The 26,769-nt window shown below is 40.2% G+C and overlaps 1 protein-coding gene across 3 annotated transcripts in view; it reads right to left on the bottom strand.

Annotated features, from left to right (window-relative positions):
• B3GALNT2 (beta-1,3-N-acetylgalactosaminyltransferase 2) overlaps positions 1-26,769 on the bottom strand; it is a 50,962-nt gene that overhangs the window by 3,258 nt on the left and 20,935 nt on the right. The window contains exons 5-12 of one of the 3 annotated variants that reach the window (XM_070568593.1): positions 26,054-26,149; positions 13,706-13,816; positions 11,296-11,374; positions 5,980-6,163; positions 3,448-3,573; positions 2,655-2,814; positions 1,939-1,995; positions 687-1,022 (exon numbers count right to left, since the gene is read on the bottom strand). In XM_070568593.1, the coding sequence (XP_070424694.1) occupies positions 984-1,022; positions 1,939-1,995; positions 2,655-2,814; positions 3,448-3,573; positions 5,980-6,163; positions 11,296-11,374; positions 13,706-13,816; positions 26,054-26,149 (852 nt within the window). In that variant the 3' untranslated portion in view covers positions 687-983. Of the gene's footprint in view, positions 1-686; positions 1,023-1,938; positions 1,996-2,654; positions 2,815-3,447; positions 3,574-5,979; positions 6,164-7,232; positions 7,399-11,295; positions 11,375-13,705; positions 13,817-26,053; positions 26,150-26,769 lie in introns of those variants that run through there. The other 2 variants (XM_070568598.1, XM_070568606.1) reach the window with 2 other exon arrangements.

Below are 26,769 nucleotides of genomic sequence, written 5' to 3'. Positions count from 1 at the left end.
GCCCGAGTTCTTAACCACCAGCCTAGGTCCCAGCTACATGGACTGGCTTCTCTTTCCAGCAATACAGCAGAATATAGATCCAGAGAACCCCACTCAATTAGAGAACATAAAAATGTTGGATATAATCAAAAATGTCTTTTTAAAGCATGGCTGAACTGGTGGCAAAGGAGAAGAAACTGGAGAGTGGGGGTGCTGGAGTCAGCGTGTGCCTTGAAGGCTCTGCTGGGTTTTAAAGGCCATGCCAGGGACAGGAGACTGACCAGAGATTCCCAGAGAGAGCCGGGACCCCTGAGGGGCGAAAGCCTGGGGGCGCTATTCAGAAAACAAAACTCCAAAGGAGGCTTGTCTGTCTGAGCCCTGACCCTGGGTAGGATGGAAAGGGGTCTCCCCGGAGCTTCTGGAACCAGTCCGCACTTAGGTGGGTGTGTGCTGGAGTCACCTTCTGTGGAGCCCCCAAAGTCCTAAGCCAGAAACTTAAGGATGGTAATGCCCTTAGGTGCATGGCCCCAAAAACGTAAATCCTCTCTGTAGGAATGCATTTTGAATACAGACCTCAGCTTCCACGGAACAGGAGGTCACAATAAAAAAAAGGTCTCAACACATCAGGAAGCAAGTTCATGAGCAAGAGTCTGCAGGAGCAACACTACAGAATCTGAGCTGCAAAGACCACAGATCTCACAGTCATCAGATACAAAAAACAGTTACATTCAATGGTAAGGAAATCCAAGAGGGACTGAAACGGGGGGACAAAGGAACAGCACTGTCAAAGCTAAGATCCGGGTTTATTTCTGTTCACCCTGAAGTGAGATGCACTGCTCTGGGTTCCAGGTGATTCCATGCAGGGTTCCTGCTCTGGTAGGCACTGCATGTTCTTTCTGTCCCCCACACCTTCTAAGGCCAAAGCGGAAGCTGCAAGAATCCAGAATTCAACAGAAATCTTGGAGGCAAAGGCCAGCTTTGTGCCTGCTTTCTTTCCAGGGCTCCTATTTTCCATTTCTGGTCTCTGCAGATTCATTTTTTTTCTGGAACAGCGATCACTGTATTTTATAAGGTGCCTTACAATATTTACCCAGTGTTTCATTTGCATCAGTCAGAAGGGTTAAAGGGCCCTTGGACCAACCTCATTGCTGGAAACTTAAGTCAGCTGATTCTTACAGCTTTACAGCTGCAAAGAATTTCTTTTTTTTTTTTAAGATTTTATTTTTTTTCCTTTTTCTCCCCAAAGCCCCCCGGTACATAGTTGTATATTCTTTGTTGTGGGTCCTTCTAGTTGTGGCATGTGGGACGCTGCCTCAGTGTAGTTTGATGAGCAGTGCCATGTCCACACCCAGGATTCGAACCAACGAAACATTGGGCCGCCTGCAGCGGAGCGCGCGAACTTAACCACTCAGCCACGGGGCCAGCCCCTGCAAAGAATTTCTGATCAAACGTATAAAAACCTAATTCTTTTTTGTAAGAAGAAGAATGGCAGGAGAACTTCCATTCAAAACATTTCCTTTTGGGGCTGGCCCCGTGGCCAAGTGGTTAAGTTTGCGTGCTCTGCTTTGGTGGCCCAGGATTTCGCTGGTTTGGATCCCAGGCGCGGACGTGACACCACTCATCAGGCCATGCTGAGGCAGCGTCCCACATGCCACAACTAGAAGGACCTACAACTAGAATATCCAACTATGTGCTGCGGGGCTTTGGGGAGAAGAAGAAGAAAAGATTGGCAACAGATGTTAGCTCAGGTGCCAATCAAAAAATTAAACATTTCCTTTTGGTTTAAACTCAGAAAAACATTGTACAAGAACCTAGGTGGATAACTGTGAATTCAATCAAGACCACAGCTATGATGCTAGAAAATCTTCAATTCATTGTTTCCGCCCCAGGTTTGATAGAGAAACCTCACTCCCCCAACTCTTCAGAACCCTGAGGCCAGCCCCGCTCAGACTTGCTTACCTGGTATCTTCTAGGTCCTATGGCTGCCATCCAAATGCCCATGCTTACGTCTTCACCCTGTACATGTCCCATAAAGTTTAAGGGCAAAAGTTTAAATGCCATTTCATCTGTAAAGACAATGCCACCCCCATTCCCATAATAAATAATCTTTCTACTTCTTTGTGTTATAACTATTCTAATATGAAATGCTAAGCATGTATTAACACTGATAGACAAAGTCAAAGCTAGTGGCTGTGAACAGTGAAGTGTACACACCGCAATGAAATAACGCTACACACACTACCGCGAGCAGCCAGCTGTCTTCTCATGGACCTTAAACTTCCAGCACTAACACTACCAAGGAGACAGTGGACCCGCTAACTAGGCAGAGTTGTTTATGGACACTGTCACCAGGCTCAGCAAAAAAGAAAGCACTTGCCTACAGTCTTCCTTCTTAGGATATAAATCTTTACACTCCTCCAGGGACTATACTTGTAAATACAGGCTTAAGACATAATAAGTAGGCGCAAAAAAGATTTAGAAACAGAATTTAAAGCCAAGATTTCAGGGCTAGGAGTGGATCCCTAACCTGTGAGGGGTGATTCCTATACAGAAAGAATAACGTGCTTTCCCCCACCGTGAGCTGGCTCTGCTTTCAGTGACGGAGTAGGATGGAGCGTGGCGCTGATGCCACTTGCTTTGATGGGTGTACTCTTAGGTCAGAAATCCTTCATTACCTGATAGGTCTTTAACCTCCCAGAGTTGCTGGCCAGCCAGTGGACGATGTCCTTGGAGATCACATACCCTGACCCACACGCAAAGGCTGGGTAAGCAGGACTGGGGTACTCCAGCTCCTGCCACTTTCCAGTTCGGTCAACTGCCCAATTCAGTCTGAAACTGAGAGGCAAAATAAGTTGGCTTCTTTGTGTTGGTCTGACACATATCCTACCACTATTAAGTTTGACTTCTTTATTATCACTACAAAGGAATAAACTGTAGAAGCGAGGAAAGAAGAAGGAAAAAATATTTTTTTAGTCTAAGGAAAACCATTATTTATCTAGTGGGTATTTTATATAAAAGACTGGTATATTAAATTCTCTCAAAGTTGCATTTGTGGAGTTTCTGAGTGGAAAGTATCGGATCATATTGTGTATATACACTTAAAAAAATCTCACTAATCCATATTGTATTCCTGAAGAAACACAGAAAATGGTTTCAGAAATGTGTCACAAATTTATTCTCACATAGTGTGCAGCAGCTTCTAATTTGAGAACCACTTTTTTCTAGGGCATGAGGATAAAGGCTACACCATTTTCTCTCCTTCATTACATTAGCCTGAGGTTTTTCATTTAAAAAAGTTTTTTTCCCTCTAATTGTAGATTAATAAAATATAGTAACCCAGGAGCCTAAGAAGGAAATTTCCTGTCTTAACCACATTTTTCTTATGAAAAATGACTTGTGTCTTTCATTCTAAATTAACTACAATTGATCAGGTGCATGAATGCCATGGGCTAATAATGTTTAACTTACTTTCCCCACCAAAAATTAGGCCCATCCAGATTCTTGTGGGCAATTCTATTAAACACAGCTTCGACGTCTATGTAACAGTCGTCATCCGTCTTTAGCAATAAATCAAAGCTGGTTGTTTCCACAGTCCTGTTGGCAAAAGGGATACGCAAGTCAGTGCGTCCATACGAGGAGAAAGGAACACCCATGCGGTGACATCCTAAGATTTTAATTAAAAATTGTCCCTCTCCTGTCTACTTTCTCATGTTCTTATCCTCCAATGCTGAGAACACCTGCTCTGACAGAACGCCGCTGCTGCCAGCAACAATCCTCACCTGATACTCACTAACTGGCAGAAAACAGAGAAGCACCAAGCCGATTTCAAAAGGTGCAAAGGAAAACGAACACAATGAAAACAAGGTCCGCCTTAAGTGGAACACACCACCCAGCAAATGCTTCCTAGGCAGTGCTCAGGCCAGGCGCGCCACGTTAGCAAACGCTGGAACCCTGCTCCCGTGCACTTAATAAGGGAGGCCCAGGATGAGGGGGCGGCGTCACAGCTGGTCACCCGTAGAACACTGTTTGCAACAGGATGCATTCCAGGCTACTGTTTACGTCACAGGCAGATATTTTATGGGTTAAAAAACTGAGTTATAACAGTGAAACACATTTTCCCTTGGACACAATTTCCAGCAATTAAACTATTATAGACGACCTTTTGGAAGGCATGGGAGAATGATTTCATTTATCTAGACATAAAAAATTACATAATGGCAACTAGAGACTAAATTGATTCCTTCATTTGACATTGACAATCTCTGTACATCTTTGTTAAAAAACCCAGAGTCTTGCTAGGGAACCAGTCAGATGACAGAAATCTGGAGAAAGTTTCATTAGGTCAAAGAACGGTGAATTTAACAATGGGTCCACACCAAATAGCATAGCCCTGTGCTTCTAAAGTTTATTTCTCATTAACAGCATGAGGCATATAATATTTATTTGCTAATTAGGAATAAACTTTTGTGGTAAAGGACCTGGAAGTCACTGATGCATCAGCTGAATGAAGAAGAATGAATAATGAAGCTTTCAGTTACGGTGTGGAGGGCAGATGAGTGAGCTAGGCTATTGGGAAGCAGGTCCCAAAGCACAGCCCTTTTAGGTCACTGAGGTAACCCAGGCAGGGATAATGGCCCCAAATAGACAGTGGCAGTAGGGACTGAGGGGAGAGGCTAAGATCTCAGAGATATGCAAGAAGTAGAGAAAATAAAACAAACTGAAGGTAAATCTAAACTAAATTGAAATTCCACAACTGAAAATCAGCTCCCTGTAGCAAGTCCATGAACTCCACAGTCCTGATTTCCCATTTTCTGGACCTCCATTCCCACTCCTCACCTCTTTACATCCTTGCTTTGGCCCCATTTACAACAGGAACCCCCCATTAGTGGCCTTGAGCTAAAAGAAGCTGCTTTTTCTTACTACAGCTGTCCAAACTTAATCCTGGCATTCTAGGCACACCCAGATTTCCAACTCTTATTTATATCTGCACTTACCCACAAGATGACTGCAAAATTATATTAACTTGCCCCAGCTATGAAACGTTACCTTCCGTAAACTAATTAGATCGTCTGTCCCTCAGGACCAGGGATCCACATCCATCAAGTACTCGTTAATTGCCCACTCTGTCCAGGACAACAGAGAAGAAAAGAAAGGGACAGACTTGGGCTCACCAAGAAACAAGCTCACTGATAGTTTTAAAAGACAAAGATGTGAATGCACTTTATAGGTTTAGTCTAGACGGAGACAGAGTTGAAGGTTTTAGGTCTACAGTGAGGGTAGACAGTATCAGGAGGCTCAGAAGCAAATTATGGGATCCTGGAGTAACTGATAATATGAACAAGTACACATACATAATAGTAGTAACAGTTACTATTGTTATTGTTGCTATTATTGTTATAATGGTAGGAATTCCAACTAACATCCAAGAAATACTGGAGGGTCTGGGAAGTTATAAATATGACAGACTCTAAGGGTTGTTGAATTTCATCTTATATAAAAGTTCTGGAATTAGGGCAAGTAGTTTTTAAATGAGTGGAGCAGAGAATGGAAATATAATGTGGATGTTCAGTTGAACAGAATTCAGAAGAAAGCTGGTTGCAAGTGACTATAACTGGGGGGTTTATGTAGGTGGGTATGAATACAACTGAAAATGGGCCATTTTCAAACTCATTGATTTGCATCTAATGTTGGCTTGAGACAACCATGGCAATAACTCAAAGTGAATGGGATGACTCAAAATGAATCCATTTTTGCCTTGTTTGTTTCTAATAGATTAATGTTATTCTCATTATGGATCTGCTAATCTAAATAAGGAAGCAGCAGCATTTTAGAAGGTCAGTCCTCACAAAGCAGGATACAACAGATCATATCCCAGGTGGTCAGGCGTCTTAGGTTCGTTTGTTTTTTAAAACAACTCAGTGGTTTGATGTTGATAAATTGTTTCTACATCGAAAGAACAATAAAACAAATTCTAACTACCCAACAGTTTTTACAACCTACCATCTATAGAAGTTCAGTAACTTTGCAGGAACATTTCGATAAGTGTCCACAACATCCACAAAAACAATATCATCATAGATACTGCTTTCCTCCTTCAGTAAGGCATCCTCCTCATGGAGATTACTTATATGATCAATAAGTCTTTGAGGGCGAGAATGCAGGTTTTGTAAGAGAGCATCACCTTCTAAAAAGGAAAAGGTCAAAGTTGGAGAAAAATGCTATTGCAAACTTAAGAGCCAGAACCTGTAACATTATGTACACTAAAACGCTTTTCCCAAGGTAACCTGACAGAAATACAAGTGTGTTAGGAACTCTGAGGTGGGAAAACGGGAACTCTCATACATTGCTAGTGGGAGGATAAAAGGATACACTCACTTTGGAGAGCAATTCAGCAATATCTAGTTAGGCCAAACGTGTGTGTACCAGCTGACTCATTAAGTCCACTAGTACATAAACCCCTAGAGATATTATTTTACATGTTTACAAAGATATTCATTGCAGCATTGTTTGTAACAGTGAAAAAATGGAACCAATTTAAATGCCCACTGATAGAAGAACAGCTAAACTGTGGTATATTCATGTAATGCAATACAGTAGTTAAAAAAATTAACTTGATCTTGCACGTTAAGAGGAATGGCACTGAAAAATAACACTGAATGAGAGAAAGTATACTGCTAATTGCTATAAACAATATGATACCGCAGATCAATTATAAAAATCAATTATAAAAGACTCTGATCAAAACCATATGTATTTAAAGATAGGTACATATGTAGTAGAAGGTAGAAAAATAAGAATGAGAAGGGCACACAGGAATTTCAGGACAGCAGTACCCTCTCCGAGGGGAAGAGAGAGGAACAGGACCAGGGAGAACAAGAAGGGAGGGGGCTTCACCTGCATCTGTAATGCTTTATTTCTTTAAAAAAAAAAAAAAAGGAAGCAAATATGACAAAATGTAAACATCTGTTAATTCTGAGCAATAAGTATATGGGTGTTTCTTATAGCCCTCTATTTTTTTTTTTTTTAAAGATTTTATTTTTTCCTTTTTCTCCCAAAGCCCCCGAGTACATAGTTGTATGTTTTAGTTGTGGGTCCTTCTGGTTGTGGCATGTGGGACGACGCCTCAGCATAGCCTGATAAACGGTGCCATGTCTGCACCCAGGATCCGAACTGGTGAAACCCTGGGCCGCCACAGCAGAGCACACGAACTTAACCACTGGGCCACGGGGCCGGCCTCCTATTGTTGATGTGTTTATGGTACTTCTGTGCTTAGAAGACATTTTATTTACCACCTTACAAGCTAATGAATCGTTTGTCACATTTGTGCAGGGACTGTCCTCAGATTTTATGGATTTAAGGCAGCAATTCTTTCACAAGGGCAGGATTTTCTCACATGCCTCAATCAAACCGAGAAAAATTCTGAAAAAGAAAAAATAAGTGGCTGAGGGGTGAGGAAAGAAAACTAACACGTAGTTTAGCACTGTACTTCTTGTAATTGCAAATGGAAAGACTAGGGGATGGAATCTGAAGACCTGTATCTGATTTCTGCCTCTGCTACTATCTGTGAGACGTGCGACAATTTACAAGTCTCTGGGCCTCAGGATTCTCATGTGTAAAAGGAGGAGCTGGACTAAATCAGTGGTTCTCAGGAACGCCTACTGAAATACAGACTTCTGGACCCCAAGCCTAAAGACTCAGCAGGCCTGGGGTGGGGCCCAGGAATCTGTGTTTTTAACCTGTGTCTTCCTTTAACCCTGATGCCAGTGGACCACAGCCTACTCTTTGAGAAGCACAGGACTAAAGGACCTCAGGTCCCTTTCAGCTCTTACATTCTACTGTAATATCCTTTTACTTTAATTTAAAGATAACGAGAAATATAAACAATTTAACACTTGAAAGAAAGGGAAAGTGTTATAAAATTGTAGTGACAGGAAAATGGTTGGAAACAAAATGAGAACAGAAATGAAATACAGTCTGTTTAGATTAACAAATTACACATTTTGTTTTATACTGCCTGTAACTGAAAAATATCAGTATGAAGTAATCTATCCATGTGTTTTAAATCGACGATCTGTTTACATTCTATTTAAAAGAATCGTATGGTTTATAGCTTCTCCAACTTTGGAGGCGTCGACTCTATCTAGGGAGCTTGTTAAATAAATACAGCTATCTGAGCTCCAATCCTGAAGATTTTCACTGAAGCCTGAGGTGCTAATGCCCAACAAAACTGAGAACTTGTTACTACATCATTCTCCTGAAGAGCACTCAGATGCTCAGATTTAAAAAAATTAATTTAGAGGGTCAGCCCCGTGGCCGAGTGGTTAAGTTTGTGCGCTCTGCTTTGGCAGCCCAGGGTTTTGCTGGTTCGAATCCTGGGTGCAAACATGGCACTGCTCATCAAGCCATGCTGAGGCGGTGTTCCCACATGCCACAACTAGAAGGACCCACAACTAAAAAGACACAACTATGTACTGGGGGGCTTTAGGAGAAAAAGGAAAAATAAAATCTTAAAAAAAATTAAGTTATGCTTAGATTTTCAGATATATCCAGTACATGAGAAGATAATCTATCCATTTTAATTCTTTTAGCCTAAAACTTAGTTATTTCATTCTTGTTTGAAAGGAATTTTCCTCACCCAAACCTTATTCCTTTAGCTTCCTTGAGAGAAAAATTATGACAAACCCTTGTTCAGGGTACAGGAGCTGCTCCCTGTAGAACAGTTTAGTGCCAGAAGTCTCAAGGGCCCCTCAAACTAGTTTTTAAAGACTCCTGATGGTACTTAAATTAGCTGGCAAAAGAAAGGAAGCTGCTAGACATTAAAGTCAGATGGTGTGTTACACCTGTACCTGGTCCCCAACTGCAAGCTGCTTTCGGAAACTGGCCTGGCCTCCTTATCTGAGTTTTCCCCAGTGCTGAACCATTAGCTAGCCTTTCGGAGCTAGGCTGATACCTTCCTCGGCAGAGTGGTCTCATTGTTTCATGAAAAATCTCTGGACTAGAATTAAGGATCCCTAAATCTTTCATCTCTATTTCTAATGGCAAGTTTGGTGGGCAAAGGCTATGTTCCTGCTCCAGCCTACCCTTAGGGGTGATGTAAGAATATAAATGCTTCTATGAGGAAACACTGTATAAATAAAGATGTTAGAAATTAAAAGAAAAAAAGCCATAGTCCATTTGCATCCTCAAACTACATGCAGTGGCCTCAAAGAGAGGGGTGTCCCATCCCCAAGACTGCACTATCAAGGGAGTCCCCTGAAGACTTGCCTCTAAGAATATGGCCTCTGCTTTCCCCAGTCACTGAAAGCCTTCAAGGAAGCTTGGTCCTAATTCTTTTACAGGAATCCATGGTCTGCAGAACTTCGAGAGGTCAGACAGAAGCACCACTGGGCATCTTTGCTCCATAAGTGATGCTCAAGACAGGTCACACAGCAATTGCATCAACAATAGTTTTTCTTTCTTTTTTTTTTTTTTGGTGAGGAAGATTGTCCCTGAGCTAACATCTGTGTCAATCTTCCTCTATTTTGTATGCAGGACACTGACACAGCATGGCTCGATGAGCAGTATGTAGGTACATGCCCAGGATCCAAACCTGCAAACCCCAGGCCACTGAAGCAGAGTGCACTGAACTTAACCACTATGCCACTGGGCCAGCCCCTAGTTTTCTTTCTTAAAGATCACTGACATAGAATTCTCGGGAACTCATAGATGTGGATATTTAAGCAAATATCACCCAAGAATACAAACACAGCCACTTCTATTCCTATCATAACAAATTCCCTCTAGAGTTTTAAAGAAATTTTTAAGCTAATGCCTCTGACCCTAACTTTTAAAGGACTCCCAACAAACTCATCCTTCAAATAAGATATATTAGGAAAAGCATTTAAAAAACTGTAGTCCATAAGATAGAGACCTTACATTTAAATATTCACATTATGAGGAGAGAGTATATATGAAGCGGGAGGGAGAGCTGAGTCCACTGAACCATCTCCAACAGAGGGACAGATAGAGAAGTCAAAATATACCATGTGTGGGTCAGAAAAACAAAGGGTTCTTCCCTTCTGACCGATAAGCAGCACTAAGCCCAGTGCAGCTACAAGGCCATGGTCTAGTAGTTTTGCAGAAACCCTAACCCTAACCTGGCTGTAGGGACAGCAAAAGCCACAGCCACATAGGGCCAAGAAAGTCCAAAGTCACTAATTTTTTAGGATCAGCTTTATGGTGAAAGATTGGACACTTTCTTTCTAAGACCAGGAACAAGACAAGGATGTCTGCTCTCACCACTTCTACTCAACACTGTACTGAACCTTCTAGCCAGGACTATTAGACAAGAAAAAGAAACAAAAGGAATCAAGATTGGAAAGGAAGAAGTAAAAGTATCTTTGTTCTCAGAAGACTTAATCTTATATACAGAAAATCCTAAGGCACCTATTATACATAACTATTAACTAATCAATGAGTTCAGCAAGGTTGCGGCATACAAGATTGATATGCAAAAATCAATTCTATTTCTATACATTAGCAATGAACAATCTGGAAATAAAACAACTCCACTGATAACAGCATCAAAAAGAATACACATTTAAGAAAAAATTTAACCAAACAAGTGTAAGATGTACTCTGAAAACCACAAAACATCATTGAAAGAAATTTAATAAGACAAATAAATGGAAAGACTTCTCCTGTTCATGGATCAGAGAATATTGTTAACATGGCAACACTCCCCAAAATGATCTACATATTTAATGCAACCTCTTTCAAAATCCCAGCTGGGTTTTTTGCAGAAATTGACAAGCTGATCCTACAATTTGTAAGGAAATGCAAGGGACTTAGAATAGCCAAAACAATCTTGAAAAAGAACGAAGCTGGAGGACTCGCACTTCCCAATTTCAAACCTTACTGCAAAGGTACATAATCAAGATGGTGTAGTACTGGTATAAGGACAGACATACAGATCAACAGAATAGATTTGAGAGCCCAGAAACAAATCCTTACATTTAAAGTCAGAAAAGTACAGTAAGTAGCTTACTGGTTGTTAGGGACTGGGGGAGGGAAGAATGAGGACTGCTAACAGGGATGAGGTTTCTTTCTGGAATGAGATGGTCTGGAATTAGAGCAGATGGCTGTAGAACTTTGAATATACTAAAAAACATTTAATTAAACAATTTAAAAGAGTCAGTTGAATGGCGTGTGAATTATATATCAATAAAGCTTCTTTTGTAAATGACAAAAAAAAAATCACCTTTTATGTCAAAGTATAGGGTAAGATTAGGTACGTGAGAGTCAGGACGCTTTTCAACTTTCGACAAGCCGACTCACCCTGAATGGTGTAAATAAAACCCCCTGCAACTCCCTCCACGCCTTCCACGAATCCAGGAGGCAGTGCACCCTCCCCCGCCTGAAAGAGAGGAGAACCGAAGCACTCAATGTTCCATTAGTACAAATACATTCCTTACATTATAAAATCGATGTGGCAAAATTCAGCCTATTACTCTACAGCAGATAAATCCATCCAAGATGCTGGTGCATAGACTTACACTATCAGGACAACATCAGTATTCTATTTTTGTCATCTGATTGCAATATTAAAGATCACATATACACAGCAGGCCATACAGTGCTCAGAACTCCAGCTGACGTACATAGAATCATGCATTCTTGAATTTGCTACCATAATAGTACAAAAACCAAACCAATTTTATTTTACATCCCAACCCTATCACTTAAAAAAAAAGTTATTATTACCTTTGATTTCTTGGAGACTGAAAATTCCCCTAAGTTCCAATACAGCTAGGCACATTTTAAAGTTAGGTTACCGGGCAGAGAAAAGCCCCTCTGAATAAACAGTTCAGACAGCGCCCTACTATTACTGATGTCATTGAAGGTGCCTAGAGACTATTGTGCCAACAGCCAACAAGGGTCCTTTCCACCTTTTAGGATTGGAGGATCTTTATTACTAGAGATTTCTCTCTCTTCATCTCACAAAATACCCAACGCCCTTACTCAAAGTGAAGTGTTCCTCCGCTGTGTGTTGCACACCAATGTGGCTGCTGTGAGCAGACAGACTGTCACAGTTACGCTCCAGCACGCTCACAGCACTTCCTGCACACTCTCAGCTCTCCAGAGGGCCACAGCTTGGCTGTTCCTCTTTTGAACAGATCTTCTCAGCAGAGCTGTTCTGTACAAGCAATGCTCTAAGGCCAGCAGAGAGAGAGTGCTCTGAAGTGACTGTAACTTACTCAATTTAAAATACAGTTTGTAGCTGAATGTGCAGGAAATTTCTAAAAGTGAATGCTTGGAGATTTTGTATTCCAAATGAAAGTTGGAATACAAAAGGTTGTATACTCTTTATTTTATTGTATATTCTATATATTATTTTGGGTTCTTTAGAACTTGATAGTACTTTTTGTCTATTAACTTCTATCTAAAAGGTCACAGCTTGGCTTTTTATTTTGGTTTTTAAAATGTTCTGACATTCTCACTTGCTGGTCAGGGAGCCAGACTCAGGAACACTTTCAGCTCTATATATTTACGATGAAAACCTTCATTTGCACATGGGGTTCTTAGGGCAGGCTCCTAAGTTACCTGCCTTTTTCTTCAGGTTAGCAGAGTGTTTCAGCTTCTGTAGCCCTCTACAACTGTATTTACCCAGAGCAGATCACTGAGTCTTTATATTTGAACTTAGTCCTCAACTCAGAAGTAAACTGGTTTCCTTCTGTGTAACCAACTCAAAACTATAGAATTCTGGCACATTTTTGATATTTTCAAGTTTCAAAGACAGAAAAGGAAGCAAGATATTTAAGGCACTTGCCTTGAAAATAAGGAAAAAAACTATAAATTCCATAAAACATTCTATCTTAAACACAGGACTTTTCATAATAAAGGATGAAATCCTAAACATGGCCAACAAGGCTAAGTTTGTAATTACATATGAATGTGTGGGTCTGGTTGCTGAACGTCTTTATTCCTCACCGGACTGTAAGTTCCACTGTGGGCCAGAAAGGGGACTATTTTCCCACCACTGTGCCTGGCTTACAACAGGTGTGCAGTAAATGTTTTCTGAACGTGTAATAACACACCACATGACATTCATTCCAAATTCAGGCATTAATTCATGTGAATAAGATTAATATTTAATGAAAATATACTAAGCTTATGAATTTAAATGCCAAGTGCCTTCCTAATCATTAGAGCATCAAAAAGAATGGAAGATTGTGTCTATGACACAACCACACACACGATTTGTTGATTTATAGTTTGTCATTTTAAGTTTGCTTAAACCTTCTTTATCAGTCTACATTTACCTTGAGAAATTTACTTGTTAGACTGTTTTAAATTTGAAGCATATTTGAATAAATGAAAATTATGAGAGGCAGCAATCGCAGCACTATAAACGAAAGCAAACAATCTTTTATTTTGAATACTACTGAGCAAGTGTTCTTAAAGAATAAAAACTATTGAGAAATAAAACACCACACTTTTTTAAAAGCATCAATCTTAAGGCAAAACCGTATATTTACTAATGGAGTTACAAATCATAGACCATTTGAGTTTTTCATCTTTGCTATGGTGACTCAACATTTCCTACTGCATACGTTCTAAAACATAAATCTAAAACATTGTTGTTCCCTATTACCTGGATTGGTGTACAAGTAAATTTAAAAACACTTTCATATATTAAAAAATGCTAAAGAGTGCCAAACAACCTTAACAAAAGGGAATGACTTACTGTAATGACTCTGAGAACTCCCCCTCCATCATTTACTGTCACTTTGTGGAGATTTCTTGACACAAGGCCTTGGAGGTCTTGGCTCTCCCACACGATTGTACCTTCAAAGCTCTTTTGTGGAAAGATGAACAGAGGGTCACTTTCTTCATTTTCTGTCATTTAGGTTTCAAGTAAGTTTTCAGAGAAAAGTTTATTTTCTTCTAAGATGTATCAGTTAAAATTTTTATCCCACAACTCTAACATACCATTGCTAACATTTTGGTGTATATCTTTGATTCATTTTTTTTTCATGCACCTCTGAAAAAACAATTACAAAGACTATATGGACAATTTTGCACGCTGCTCTGTCATTTCCCACTGTGTCAAAGCCTTTCTTTATGCTACTGCAGCTGTTACAGCCATTCTTTTCCTGTCTGTATAACATGCCATTGAGCGGACGTTTCCCGATTTACGCAAACATCTCCCCACTGTCAGACACTGGGATGCTACCAAGCCTCTACAAATATAATGTGAGGTATGTTTTGGTGTAAATGTTTATTTTCCCCCATACTTTGTTTTTTGTTTAAAATAAATTCCCAGAGGTGAAATTATGGGACAAGAAATAGAGATATTTATATGGATTTTGGTACACATTACCAAACTGCTTTTCAAAAGCAAACTGTACTAATTTCTAGAGTCATGAGCAATTTATGAGGATGCCGACTGCATTGTGCTTTTCCAGTATAGGATGTTAGTAAAAGAAAAGAAGTTTAAGCTAATTTAGTAGATTAAAATAATGATTCCTCACTTGTGTTTTTTTCATTTCTAGTGATGTCTGTGAATTATATAGTCTCTGCTGGAATTGCCTTGTCATGCTTCTTTGTCATTTTGCTATTGAGTTTTATATTTTCCTTATTAATCTGTGTGATTTTTTAATAAGTTCTTTTTCTTTTTTTTTTTTGAGGAAGATTAGTCCTCAGCTAACATCTGCTGCCAATCCTCCTCTTTTTGCTGAGGAAGACTGGCCCTGAGTTAACATCCGTGCCCATCTTCCTCTACTTTATATGTGGGACGCCTACCACAGCACAGCTTGCCAAGTGGTGCCATGTCCACACCCGGGATCCGAACCAGCGAACCCTGGGCTGCCGAAGTGGAACGTGCGCACTTAACCGCTGTGCCACTAGGCCAGCCCCTGATAAATTCCTAATCCTGTGCATATTTTTTGTGCTAAAAATTTTTTTCAGAATTGTTTGCCACACAATATTACAGGGTGGGTTTTTTTTAAATTCAGACGTCCATAAGTTTTATCCTGTCAAATATGACAAGCTTTTCCTTTGTGATCATTACTATTAAATTCTGAACTGAGAAAGTTATGTTCCCACCCCCCAGGTTTGATATACATTTAAATTCTAATGTCTTTTAATTTCTCCATGGTTTCCATTTTTTTCTTTTTTTAAGATTTTATTTTTTTCCTTTTATTCCCCAAAGCCCTCCGGTACATAGTTGTATATTCTTCATTGTGGGTCCTTCTAGTTGTGGCATGTGGGACACTGCCTCAGCGTGGTTTGATGAGCAGTGCCATGTCCACGCCCAGGATTCGAACCAACGAAACACTGGGCTGCCTGCAGCGGAGCACGCGAACTTAACCACTCGGCCATGGGGCCAGCCCCTCTATGGTTTCCATTTTTAATATCTGCCCTCAGCTGGCTCCTTAGTACTGCTCAGGTCTCAGCCCCACTGTCATCTCTCAAAGAGGCTTTCTCCAGAGATCCAACAGAAGGCAGGCAACTCCCAATTCTATTTCATCAACCTGTCTTATTTTCTTAATATAACATCACTCTGATATTTCTTGTTTATTTTTCTATTGTCAAACTAACTGCTCCCACTAGAATATAAGCACCACAAAAGCAAGGATCTTGTCTATCTTATCAACCGCTATAGCCACAGCACCTAGAAAGGCCTGACATATAACCGGCAGTCAAAAATATTTATTTAGGGGACGGCCCCGTGGCGGAGGGCCCGAGATTTTGCTGGTTCGGATCCTGGGTGCGGACATGGCACTGCTCGTCAGGCCACACTGAGGCGGCGTCCTGCATGCCACAGCTAGAAGGACCCACAACTAGAATATACAACTATGTACTGGGGAGATTTGGGAGAAAAAGGAAAAATAAAATCTTAAAAAAAAAAGTTGACTTAATAAATAATATTCAACTCAAGATCAATTAGAATTAATTCTGGTATAGAGTATGAGATAAAAGTTACAGCTTTCATATTCTAAAAGAAATTCATGGATTAAAATTAAGAGACAAAGTACTTTACAGTAATGTCTCATTTAGCCAGCTTTATAAGGAAACCATACAAAATTGAACTTGTTCAGTAAGCTAGGTCAGTGGTTTGCAAGCTTTTTTTTAAGCAATAAAATTCTTGTTCTCTACCAAGACAGATAAAAGCACTGAAAGAATCCAGATTCCTTGGGCAGTTTATCACTTGATATTCAGCGAATGTATCCTTAATCTTTGTTATTGGTGAAACTCCTGCTGTGCGCTGTGGGGCCCAGGGTTCCTCGGAGCAGATCTTGCAGGCATACTTACTGTCATCAATTCTTAACCTTTGAAACAGAGACAATGAGGCCTACCTCAAAGGGTGTTTTGAGGAGTAGTGATAACGAATATAGCGTAGTATCTTTGCTCAGCAAAATATAGCTTTATCACCACTAGAGGCACACAGAAAGTGAACTGCCCCTTTAAAAGTTTCCATTTTCTTAGCTTTGAAATCGGTGTTGATTATTTCTATACTTTCCCTGGGTGGCCTTAACTCTCTACTGAACTTGATGTCAAACCTCAATTCTGTAAAAATAAAAGACATTCTCACAAATAGATATATACACAGAAGGAAAAAAAAATGGAAAAACTACACTAAATAGGCTGAACAATAGATGGGTGACGACATATTCTTTTAACCTTTCTATATTCTTGTCAAGTTTTCAACAGTGAATATGTATTACTTCTACACATTTTCTTAGTTTAATAATCAGGAAAAAATTTTTTTTAACTAAACATATACGTACAACTAAGTAAATGTGGGGGGTCAATCTTCTTTCAGACACGAGCCATTGTTTAAACTTTTGAGTGTCTACTATGTACAGGCTGTGGGCTATGTGTTTGCAGATTAAAAGAAATAACATAGCCCGTGCCTTCAAATAATCATAATATGCCATGATAGGCTCAATAAGGAAGGAAAGTCATTCTGCTTGAGGAAATCACAACTTGAAATAAGTAAGAGAGCTAAGTCTTGAAGGAGTTTGAGTCAGAAAAGTGGAGGGAGATAAAATAACACATCAAAAGGCCCAGACTTGAAACAGTGCTGCATATTCAGAACAATGTTGAGTAGTTTAGTATCGCTGAAGCACAAGGCTGAGGAAAAGGAGAGGTAAAAAGTAGGCTGGAGATCGCCTCTGTCTGCTATAACAGAAAGACTGTCCTGTACCTTGGAGGCTGTGGGAACTACTGAAGGTTCCAGGCACAAGAGTGACAACAGAGTAGAGGTTGGTGGCAAGAGTGGTAATCAGGCTATTACAAAAGTCCAGGTGAGAAGTAAGCATCCATCATTCAGAAATTATGACTGCCCACTGAGAAATTAAAGATGACACAAATAAATGGAAAGATATTCGGTGCTCATAAATTGGAAGAGTATTTTAAAATATCCATTCTACCCAAAGCAATCTACAGATTCAATGCAATCCCTATCAAAGTTCCAATGACATTTTTCACAGAAATAGAACAAGCAATCCTACAATTTGTGTGGAACCACGAAAGACCCAAATAGCCAAAACAATCTTGAGAAAGAACAACAAAGTTGGAGGCATCAGACTTCCTGATTTCAAGCTACATTACAAAGCTATTGTACTGAAAACAGCATGGTACTGGCATAAAAACACAGATCAATGGAACAGATTAAACAGCCCAGAAATAAACTCATGCACGTATGGTCAATTAATTTATGACAGAGGAGCCAAGAATATACAGTGGGGAAAGGACAGGCTCTTCAATGAATGGTTTTGGGAAAACTAGACAGCCACATGCAAAAGAATAAAACTAGACCACTATCTTACACTATAGACAAAAATGAACTCAAAATGGATTAAAGACTTGAACCTAAGACCTGAAACCGTAAAACTCCTCAAAGAAAACATAGACAGTAAGCTCCTTGACATGGGTCTTTTTTTTCCTTTCTGCTTTTTCTCCCCAAATCCCCCCAGTACATATTGTATACTTTAGTTGTGGGTCCTTCTAGTTGTGGCACGTGGGATGCCACCTCAGCGTGGCCTGACAAGTGGTGCCATGTCCGTGCCCAGGATCTGAACCAGCGAAACCCTGGGCCGCCATAATGGAGCACGTGAACTTAACCACTCGCCCACGGGGCCAGCCCCATTGACATGGGTCTTGTTGATGATTTTTTGGATTTGACACCAAAAGCACAGGCTACAAAAGCAAAAATAAACACAGGTGACTACATCAAACTAAAAAGCTTCTGCACAGCAAAGGAAACTATCAAGAAAGTGAAAAGGCAACCTACCAAATGGGAGAAAATATTTGTAAATCATGTATCTGATAATGAGTTAATATTTAAGATATATAAAGACCTCATACAACTCAATAGCAAAAACCCAAAAATCCAATTGAAAAATGGGCAGAGGATGTGAATAGCATTTTTCCAAAGGAGACACACAGATGGCTAACAGGTACATGAAAAGGTGCTCAACATTACTCATCATCAGGGAAATGCAAAAAAACTACAATGAGATATTACCTCACACCTGTCAGAATGACTAATATTAAAAAGACAAGAAATAACAAGTGTTGATGAGCATGTAGAGAAAAAGGGACCCTTGTGCACAGCTGGTGGGAATGTAAATTGGTACAGCCATTATGGAAAACTGTATGGAGGTTCCTCAAAAAATTAAAAATAGAACTACTGGGGCCAGCCCTGTGGCCGAGTGGTTAAGTTCACACACTCTGCTTTGGCAGCCCAAGGTTTCACTGGTTCGGATCCTGGGCACAGACCTAGCACCACTCATCAAGCCATGCTGAGGTGGCGTCCCACATAGCAGAACTAGAAGGACCTACAACTAGAATATATAACTATGTACTGGGGGGCTTTGAAGAGAAGGAAAAAAAGAGGAAGACTGGCAACAGATGTAGCTCAGGGCCACTCTTTAAAAAAAAAACAAAAAGAACTACCATATAATCCAGCAATTCTATTTCTGGGTATTTATCTGAAGGAAATGAAAACACCAACTTGAAGAGATATCTGCAACCCCATGTTCACTGCAGCATTATTTACAACAGCCAAGACATGGAAGCAACCTAAGTGTCCATCGATGGATGGATGGATAAAGAAGATGTGGTGTATATATATACATATACATACACACACACATATATATGTATATATACGCAATGGAATATTATTCAGTCATAAAATAGAAGGAAATCTTGCCATTTATGATAACATGGACGGAACTTGAGGGCATTATTTTAGGTGAAATAAGTCAGACAGAGAAAGACATATACTGTATGATCTCACTTATATGTAGAATCTTAAAAAATCAAACAACAACAACAAGAAAACCAACCCAAACTCATCAACACAGAGAACAGATGGCAGGGGGCGGGCGAAACGGGTGAAGGTGGTCTAAAGGTGCAAACTCCCAGTTCCGACATAAACAAGTCCCGGGATGCAATGAGCAGCATGGCGACTACAGACGATAACACTGTATCATACACGACACTTGAAAGCTGTTAAGAGAGTAGATCTTAAAGTTCTCATCACAAGAAGAAAAAATATTTGTAACTACATGTGGTGATGGATGTTAACTAGACTCACCGTGGTGATCATTTTGCAATTTGTACGTAAAACACTGAATCATTTTGTTGTACACTTGAAACTAATATGTTATATGTCAATTATATCTCAGTAAAAACAAAGACTGCCCTTGAGTTGAACTAATTAAACCCTTACGCTAAAGAAAATAACGTTTCTAATAACTGAGAAGAGCTCTAAGATTAAAGGCTAATTAGCAAAATCAATACCTTAAAACAATATATCAACTGGCCACTACAGGAAAGCAGGGATAAGAGAGAAATTTTGGCAATGTAGCAATGTCCAAGGGGAGAAAGAGGCAATAATTGGAAGATATAAAGCATTCTGGTCACATCCAACCTGAATGAGACAGCTCTCTCAAACGCCCACATCCCGAACTTACAACTAGGATATACAACTATGGACTGCGGGGCTTTGGGGAGGAAAAAAAAGGAAAAGTGGAAGACTGGCAACAGATGTTAGCTCAGGGTCACTCTTCCTCACCAAAAAAAGTGATATAATTAAAATAAATAAATAAATAAATAAATAAAACACCCACAGCCCACCATTGTAATCAAGTTCAATGCCCAAATCGAGCACTGTTCAGATTCACTTCTTTAGGTGCCTTGACATACCAGGAAGGAGATTCCTAGACAGGGCTCACAAGCATTCAAATCATTCTAATGAGTTAACACTCACTAAAGATAAATGAATTGACATTCTGGATTATACAGTGATCTTCTGTGACTTTATATAGTATCATTTGATGCAAATTTTATCATCTCTAAGTGAACTAACTGGAACATCAGTGTTAAGACCTGAAAGCTAAGTCCTACACTGTTGACTATGTGAGGCTGCTTTGGGTTAATCGTGTGTCCTTCTCCTGGCAACAATGACCTCTTGCCCTTGGTATACTTTATTTTCTTCTAAAACTTTTACAGTGATAAAGTTTGAAAGGACTGATACCAAATATGTTTAAGGAGAAAGAATTGACTTAGTGAATACTTGCATATAACAATTGAGGATAAATCCCACAATTCTTGTTTGGGTGCCTGAGAAAAAGGAGATGCTATTACCCAAGAACAAAAATACAGGAGGAGAAGAGAATGACTGGGATGGAGATGATATTACCATTACAATGGCCATGGGACAGTCAGGCGGAGAAGTTCAGTAGGCAGCTGAAGCGTGTATGGAGTTCACAAGAGAAATTTAGGCTGTAGTTACAGATTTAACAGCCATTAGCAAACAGGAGGTAAATGGATGAAATTGGCTAGGAAGAATGAGTAAAATAAACAGACGGCTGGGTATCAAATCCTAATGAAAGCAAAAGAAGAGATAACGAACTACATAGGGAAGAAGGACTGGGCCAGACGTGGCTGAACCCAAAGAATGTATATTATATGAGCCAAGAGAAAAGGGCAACCAACTGGTAAAGACAGAAACTATCCCGCGGAGTTCCCAGTTAGTTCACTGGTAATCTTAGCGATTATAGTTTCAAAGGAAACATACCAAAAGTAAAAGCTATAGTGACCAAATAAAAATGCCTCACTTTGAAACTACAAATCTAGAAAATACGATGATAAAAAAAGTAATTCTTTCTCCTGTCCACTCAACTGACACTTCTCATTTGACTTGAGATTTCACGGTGACTCCTGCCCGCACCCAACTCCATTTTGTTTGTGATGAGTCATGATACAACATCAACAATGTTGACTAAATTGAGTAGCTGCCATAAAAACTTACTGGACCAAAAAATGATCTTGGTTTACTCACTGGAATTGTATAAGCCACCAGTTGTTCAGGGAAGGGGGGAGCTGCACCTTCTCCCCCTCTCCTGTACCTGTTCTGGCTCCATGTCACAGCTGAATTTCTATTTCTCCCTGTAATCATAAAGCTAGGGATCTCTTCAGATGCTAAACAACTTGCGTATGGGAATTCCCTGCTAAGATCATAAAACCAAAATAAAAGTTAGAAAAAACCAGCATGGTATAGGTTGGAAATATGAGATCTCATCAATTAGCTCACCCATAACACAAGCAAGCTATCTGCAACCCCTTTCACATGTTAATTCTTCTGTGTTGTATTTCTAATTTGTCATCCAAACCAACAGAGCAGCTTAACTAACTATACAAAACACTTTCGTGCCTGTAACCATTAACAATTCCTTGTGGATTGGAGAAATGACTACATCTAAAGAATTTCAATTTTCATAAAAAAATAAGGGTGCATGTACCCACAAAGCTAACAATAACGTGTCTAGTGACTCAGGTGACTGAAAACAGTATTTTTATTGAAATGAGTTTCAGGTTTCAACTGGACTACTAAGGAAAATATGGAATTAGAGAAACAAATATTTTAAGAGAAACACAGCAGTCTCCATTTAAATTTGTGACTCCCACTGAGATTTATGCTTCGGCGAGTTACACAATGAAACATTACAAGAGATTTGCTTACTTGACAAGCTATACTGCTGACACGTTACTCTAGCAGACTGCGAAGTGCGGAGGGAATAAGATGATGAACAAGTCATCTACTTCTCCCTCTCAAACGAATAAACAATCTGTTTTTCTCCTGTCATACTTTGCTGACGATATGCAGGCAAACCACTCATTACTATCATTTTTTTCTGTGCTAATAAGCCCAATTAGGCTTGATGCAGCAAAAACGAATACCTATGTAAAATTAAATATGGTTTTAACAAAAATAGGATTTTGTGTAAAAGGAAATAATATTTTATCTTTAAAATTTTTTTCTTTTTATAAATCTAATATATATTTATTTCAGAAACTTAGAAAAATAGATATACAAATAAGAAAATGAAAATTATCCATAACCCCACACCCCTCACCCAGGTGCAGTCACTGTTAAGTAACTGCATGTTTTTACAAAGAAAAAATACTACTCAGAAGTAATGAAAAATTAAGAGTCAATTTAGCTTAAAGCTTAAAGGGAAATAAAGATCACACGACTATAGGCACTGAAAGTCTTGGGGCCAGCCAGGTGGTGTAGCAGTTAGGTTTGCATGCTCCAACTTTGCAGCCTGGGGGTTGTGGGTTTGGATCCTGGGTGGGGACCTACACACAGCTCATTAAGCCATGCTGTGGTGGTGTCCCACATATAAAATAGAGGAAGACTGGCACAGATGTTAGCTCACTGACAATCTTCCTTAAGCAAAAAGAAGACTGGCAATAGACGTTAGCTCAGGGCCAATTTTCCTCACCAAAAAAAAAAGAGTCTTGATAACTAAAACGGACACTGACTCTTTTGGCTGACAACTTCTCATCATTAGTACCTACTGCCAGATAGTCTATGCTGCACACAGACAAGGAAGGCAATGCCTTGCCCCAACTCAATTTTTATTTTGAATAACTTTAAATCTATAGAAAAGTTGAAATTAGGGGCTGGCCCCATGGCCGAGTGTTAAGTTCACATGCTCTGCTTCAGCAGGCAGATCCTGGGTGCTGACATGGCACCACTTGTCAAGCCATGCTGAGGCGGCATCCCATATGCCACAACTAGAAGGACCCACAAGTAAAAAGTCACAACTATGTACCGGGGGCTTTGGGGAGAAAAAGGAAAAAAAAAAAATCTTAAAGAAAAAAAGAAGGGCCGGCCTGGTGGTGCAGTGGTTAAGTGCACATGTTCCACTTCAGCGGCCCAGGGTTCACCGGTTTGGATCCTGGAGCCATGCTGTGGTAGGCATCCCACATATGAAGTAGAGGAAGATGGGCACGGATGTTAGCTCAGAGTCAGTCTTCCTCAGCAAAAAGAGGGAGATTGGCAGCAGTTAGCTCAGGGCTAATCTTCCTCAAAAAAAAAAAAAAAAAGAAAAGTTGAAATTAACATCCAAATCACCTAGACTCACCAACTGTTAACATTTGGTTACATCTGCTTTATCTCTGTCTATATACGTTTCTGTTGTTTTGTTGTTAAATCACTTGAAAGTAAAATGCAGATGTCACCTTTAAATACTTCAGAATGTATCTCCTAAGAACAAGGACGTTCTAAAGGAAAGTAATATTTTTTGCAGGCTAATCAGAATTTGTAAATCTTTCTATAAGGCTGACCAAGATAACAGAGCAGACTCCATAAAACTGTGATTAGTCTGAACTATCAAGGCCTATTTTCTTCTTCTTTGCCCCACATCGTGATTCCTTCCTCTTAGAGTTTCTCAGCCTCGGCACCATTCACATTCTGGGTCAGATAATTCTTTGTTGCGGGGGCCGTCCTGTGCACTGCAGGACGGTCAACAGCATTCCTGGCTCTACCCACAAGATGCCGGGACTACTCCACATCCAGCTGTAAGAACTCAAAGTGTCTCCAGACGTTGCTAAATGCCCAGGGGAGGGGGGCAAACTGCCCTGAGTAGAGAAACACATCCCTTGAAGAACATGACCTCCCAAATCCAGACGAGCAGCAGCAGTAACAAGGAGAGTACACATTTATTTACTGAATGCTTACCACGTGGCGACATGTTCTAGGCATTCTACACGTATTAAATCATTTAGTCCCTAGTAAATAACCCTCTGAATTGGGTCATGTAGCACCTCCATCTTACAGAGGAGGACACAGACACAGTGAGGTTAAGTAGCTTACACAAGGCCACAGAGCCACTGAGTGGCAGGGCAGGGATTCAAACTCACCCATGCCGCACCCACAGGCGCCCGCTCAGGCACCTGCACCCACGTGTGCCCTCACATACTTACGCACTCCCAGGTGCCTCTCTTTCCTACCTGTGCCAATCCTTGTAAGTCTTTTGTGAAAATCAGCCCTCTGTTAGGTTTCAGACCTTTCTTGATAGCAGCTAACACGATGCTAGTGCTCCTGGTATCCCCAGAATAACACTACTGTCCCTTTGGGACTCACACAAAGTCTGAGACAGGTTCCGCCCACGCTAGTTCTGAGCAGAAAGGAAAGACTCTCTCATCGATGACTTGCTTCAATCTTAAAGGAGCTTACCAAGCGGTTAACACAGGAAAACTGCTTACAACCATGCCTGGCACACAGGGAGTCAGGCAGAGTGTCAGCGTTAGCTCCCCTCTCCCCATGAGGATATGAACTGCTTTAAGGCCCGGGACCTTCGTGTTGTCCTCACAGGGTCCCAGTGTTGGGCACAGACTAAGTTCTCAATACATATTTTCTGAGTAAATGGATAAACAAAACAAAGAACGGCTTCCTTCAGAAACTGATACCCACCACTTGGCCAGTACAACTTACCCGAGCCACTACTCTTAATGACAAGTGAGAGATACCTTTGATGGTAGATAGTTCATTTAACAAGGAAAAAAGTTCATTTATGAAATCTAAAAAGGACACAGGAAAATAGGCATTCTTATATACTGCTAATACAAACTGCCCTCCAGAAAGAAATCATATGCCTTAAAATGTTTATAAATTTGAACCAACAATTCATCGTAAGAAAATAACCAGTTATGTACACAAAAGAGAGGTGTAAAGATGTTCACCAGTCTTTTTTACAACATTGAGAAATTGGAAAATTTTTTCCAGTGTGTTTTAGTTTTGTTTTTATTTAAAATGTTTTTAAATGGAAGTTCATATATAGGTGAAATAAAGGAAATCTCTTTGACATTCACAGAATTAACATATATATTAACATTTCAACTACTTGTATTCAACTTTAAAGATCCACAGCCTACTATAAAATGTGTTGATTCTGTTGTTGCATAAGTGTGACCAGTACCCCACAAGACTGGTGGCAGCAAAACATCTCCTGGTGAGTCAGCAGGGCTGGTCACCTGTCTAGGTCGCACATCCTAACTCAGCTTTGATGCTGCAGGATGAACTCTACAGCTGATCTAAAGTGATTCCCAGAGATGTCCAGGAAACTGACCCCACTGTGGTTCCAAAGCGCTGAGTTCAGGAATGCACTTGGGCTAGAATGAAACAGGCTGGAAAGGCTGAGGTCCATGTCCAACTGTGTACCACTCAACCATATTGTGGCTTAACTCCAAGACGGATGAGCGCACCTGGCAGGTCAGGTGGTCTCCAGCACTTACCTACTTAAGACTGGAACCACAGGGACCCTGAAGGTGGCAGTTATGCTTTCAGACATCTTCCACAACTTGGAGAAGTTTTATCTATCTTGGAAATGTGGCTGATCTCTTTGCCATTATCCTGTCTGCAGCTTTCTTCCCCCCATTCTTTAGATAAGTAAACTGTTTCATTTACTCAAATGCTATCTGCATCTGGTCTTTCTATCAATTCATCCCTATTACTATCCTTTGTCATTGAACAGCTATGCAGTTCTCTACTCCACTAAATAAACCATGGGAACATGCAACACTTTTCAAAAAGAGTGGTTTTGGCAGCTTTGAGCCATCCTGAAGCTCTCTGGAGGTATGAATGCAGAGTGCTACATGTTAGTGCATCCCAGTTAGCAGCCTCATCTACCACTCTGGAGAGCTGTCCTGGTACAACAAAACATCAAGTACCTGCCTCTGAAAGCACACACCCAGGCCTAGCACAGTCCTTCATTACACCCTGTACCTCTGGTAAGATGAAGTGCTCCACAGGCTTGTACCACAGCCTGTTCACCTGCACACCACAGCTCGGAGGACTAAAGCGAGCAATGAAGAGGGCCTCCTACGAATCGGGAAAAAAAAGAAAGAAGAAAGACAAGAAGAAATGCTTCATGTTAGATAGCGTATACACAAGTTTTCAAATATCTTACATCTTGCTCAGCTAAATCCTCAATGGCCCCAGCAATGGCACTAACATTGTTCTACTGTGGTTTAGGCATCATTTGGGTTTTCTAGCGCCATCATGGTTACCAAATAAACATATTTAAGATAACCAAAGTCGGCATGAAGTTCTGAAACACTAAATACAATCCACACAACCTTAAAAAAATACCCACCTTGAAATGAGGAGCATTAGGGGAAGTGTGAGGTGTTGTTAAACAAAGCCAACTTATTAGGCTTAGCCCCAAAGGGTAAAGAATAAACGGAAAGATTACAGATTTCTAACAGAACAAAGGTACTCACGCATCCCACTTCAAAAAGAACCGTTAGAAGAAAAAACAAAAAAGGGAATATAAAAGAGCACTGATTCTCTTTATGTTTAGTGTTTTCTTTGGGTCCTTCCCAGTTGTTTTAGGCAAGAACATTTCCTTATTCTCATGCCTATTCTTATACACCAACTTACCATAGGGGAAACTTCTGTTAAATCTATCAAGATCATGCAGAAGTTCAGAATTAAGAGGT

Source organism: Equus przewalskii, chromosome 1, assembly GCF_037783145.1.
Source record: "Equus przewalskii isolate Varuska chromosome 1, EquPr2, whole genome shotgun sequence".
NCBI lineage: Eukaryota > Metazoa > Chordata > Mammalia > Perissodactyla > Equidae > Equus > Equus przewalskii.
Note: the sequence above shows the minus strand (reverse complement) of the source record. Positions and strands in the feature narration are given on the sequence as shown.